The sequence below is a fragment of the Gekko japonicus genome, unplaced genomic scaffold (assembly GCF_001447785.1).
Source record: "Gekko japonicus isolate JY-2015 unplaced genomic scaffold, Gekko_japonicus_V1.1 scaffold4503, whole genome shotgun sequence".
Classification (NCBI taxonomy): Eukaryota; Metazoa; Chordata; class Lepidosauria; order Squamata; family Gekkonidae; genus Gekko; species Gekko japonicus.
This window is the reverse complement of record NW_015169925.1, coordinates 41,258-43,578: the sequence shown is the minus strand read 5'-3', so window position 1 is coordinate 43,578 and position 2,321 is coordinate 41,258. Positions and strand designations below refer to the sequence as shown.

General features: G+C 62.0%; 1 protein-coding gene across 1 annotated transcript in view; it reads left to right on the top strand.

Moving 5' to 3' along the window:
• LOC107115764 (protocadherin-9-like) overlaps window positions 1-172 on the top strand; it is a gene marked incomplete at its 5' end in the record, with an annotated part of 40,083 nt that extends 39,911 nt beyond the window's left edge. The window contains one exon of the mRNA XM_015417530.1: window positions 13-172. Coding sequence (XP_015273016.1) covers window positions 13-152 — 140 coding nt within the window. The remainder of the gene's footprint in view (window positions 1-12) is intronic.
• Between the last annotated feature and the right edge of the window lie 2,149 nt (window positions 173-2,321).

Here is a 2,321-nt window from a genome sequence, read left to right as displayed (position 1 = left end):
GCCTGCTCCCCACGTACAGTGCCTTCTCCAACAGTAGCCATGAGCCCTGCAAGGACTCCCCCCTGGAGGAAATCCCTCTCACCCAGACCTCAGACTTCCAGGCAGCCACCACACCATCCTCCCAAACCGCCAAGCGGGAGATCTACCTGTGAGACTGGGGGGAGGGGGGGGACACGGGGACGAGAAAGGTGCCTGCAAAACACACTGCTGAGGCCAGTGTCTGGAAGAAGAAGGGAGGAAGGAAGGAAGGAAGGAACTTTTCAAACTGTGATGCTTTACCGTTTGTGTGGGCAGTTCTGAGCCTGCAGGGTGGGAATGCCTTGCCCAGTCGCCGGGCAGAGGGACACCCTTGGCAACACGTCACGTCCCGGGACAAGAGGCCTGAGACCATCCCGAATGACCAGGCGCTGGAGGCGGGGAGAGCGGGGGCCCGAGTGCGGAGGGCTCGGCCCGTGGCTTCAGGACAGGGGGTGGGGGGAAGGGCTTAGTTACCAAAGGTCCGTGCAGACTGGGTGGAGTCCGTCGGGCGCAGGGCTGGGGGCACCTGGCACAGGGGGAGGGGGAAGCTGCCTCTGTCGTTACTGTAGACTCCTGTAAATATGAACCTTAGGAATGACGTTTGCGTCCTGCCTGATGAAAACTTTTAACCGTCCTTGAAAACAAACAAAAGACACTGAAACAAACAAACAAACAAACAAAAACCCACAGGGAGCAATTCCAGTTTGAACGGTCGGCCACACAGAAGAGCACACGGGAGCCCGTGCTTCCAGCCAGCCCCCCCTCCACCCCCCTCGCCTTTCGCAGTGTAAATAGAGTAGAGACGGGGCACCGGCTTGGGGGGGGGGGAAGAGAGCCTTGACCTGTCGTCGGGACTTGGGGGGGGGTGGCGTTAGGGGCATTAGAGAACTCTGAAACCCAAATCTCTCTTCTGGACTTCAGCAACTCTTCTTCATCAGGCGTGGAGGAGCCCCAGAGCAGGCAGCCGCGGCTTCGGCCGGCCCTCCTGAGTCTCTGCCCCGTGGACACTGGAACTGGGTCAGTGGGAGGGAAGGAGGGAGGGAGGGAAGAGACTGCCGCTCTCCAGGAGGTACAGCCCCCTGCTCCCCAACAGCCCTCACGGCTCACCCGGGGCAGGGGGATTCCCGGGGTGGGGGCGGGGTCTTCTGGGCCCCCGTGCCATGATTCTGGCCTTTGATTTGTCTGCCTGTAAGCCGCCATTGCCTTTGTGAAATGGAGCTTTGACTCAGGGTTGCACTGGGGGCCCCCCGGGCCCCTGGATGCTGGAGTCACACCCCCACTCCCTCCGCCTTCCGACCCCAGGGCCGGCCTCAAGGGCTCCAGTAACTCTCTTCCAGTGCCGGAGGTCTAGCCACAGAGTACCAAACTGCAGGAGCTGCCTTTGGGTCTCGCAGTTCCGGCAGGGCCCCTGAGAACAACCGAGTGACACTTGGCACGATCGGCCCCCAGGGAGGCTCCGGCCAGGCAAGGGAGGGCTCTTTACCCCTTCGGCCGGTCGAGTGAGCTGGATCTGGCATCGCTCTTAGCTGCCCGGATGCCAGGCAGCCTGTGGTCGTGGTGGCCCCTCCCCTGACGCCTGCCCTCCCTGCCAGTGGGTGCCTCTGGGGCCTCGTTCTAATCCCCGTGGCGCTGGGGAGTGCAAAGTTCTCCCCCCACCCACACACACAGTGTCCATTGGTACCTTCTTCAGCCCCGGGGGCTCTGCTCTCTACCCGCCTGGCCCACCGATGCCCCGTTTCTTCGGGTGCCTACATACCCTGGCTCTGGTTCTTCCGACGCCCATCGGGCCTGCTCCCCTTCTTCCGTGTTGCCATGGGTCATGGATGTGTTCTTCCCAGCCATTTTGCAAGAAGCCCTCCGGCCATTCGACTTCCCTTACGATGTCTCTGTTCAGCTTTCTCTGTTGCATGGGTCTGGAGAAGAGGGGAGGGGTGTAGTTAGTTGTCTCGACAGGTATGCTCCTTGCTTGCCTCTTGCAATACGATTGTGTCCGTCTGTGTTTGGAGTCTGGAGTCCAAGCTGGTAGTCAAGACAGGACGGGAGGGGGAGGGAGGGAGGGAGGGGGAGAGCGAGAGAGAGAGATCTCCTGGAACAGCTCAGCTCATCCCCGAGCGAAGGCAGAAGACCAAGGCGGCAGTTAGAAGCTCCGTGACCCTCCTCCGGGTGCTTGGAGGCCCAAAGCCCCTGCTGTGCAGGGAGCTGGAGTACCCCCCCCTCACTGCCTGCTGGGGTGGCAGCAGAGAGCCGGCCAAGAGGTGCCGCGGCGGCACAGAAGGTCGGGGCCCGGGGTTCCTGCGCCAGCA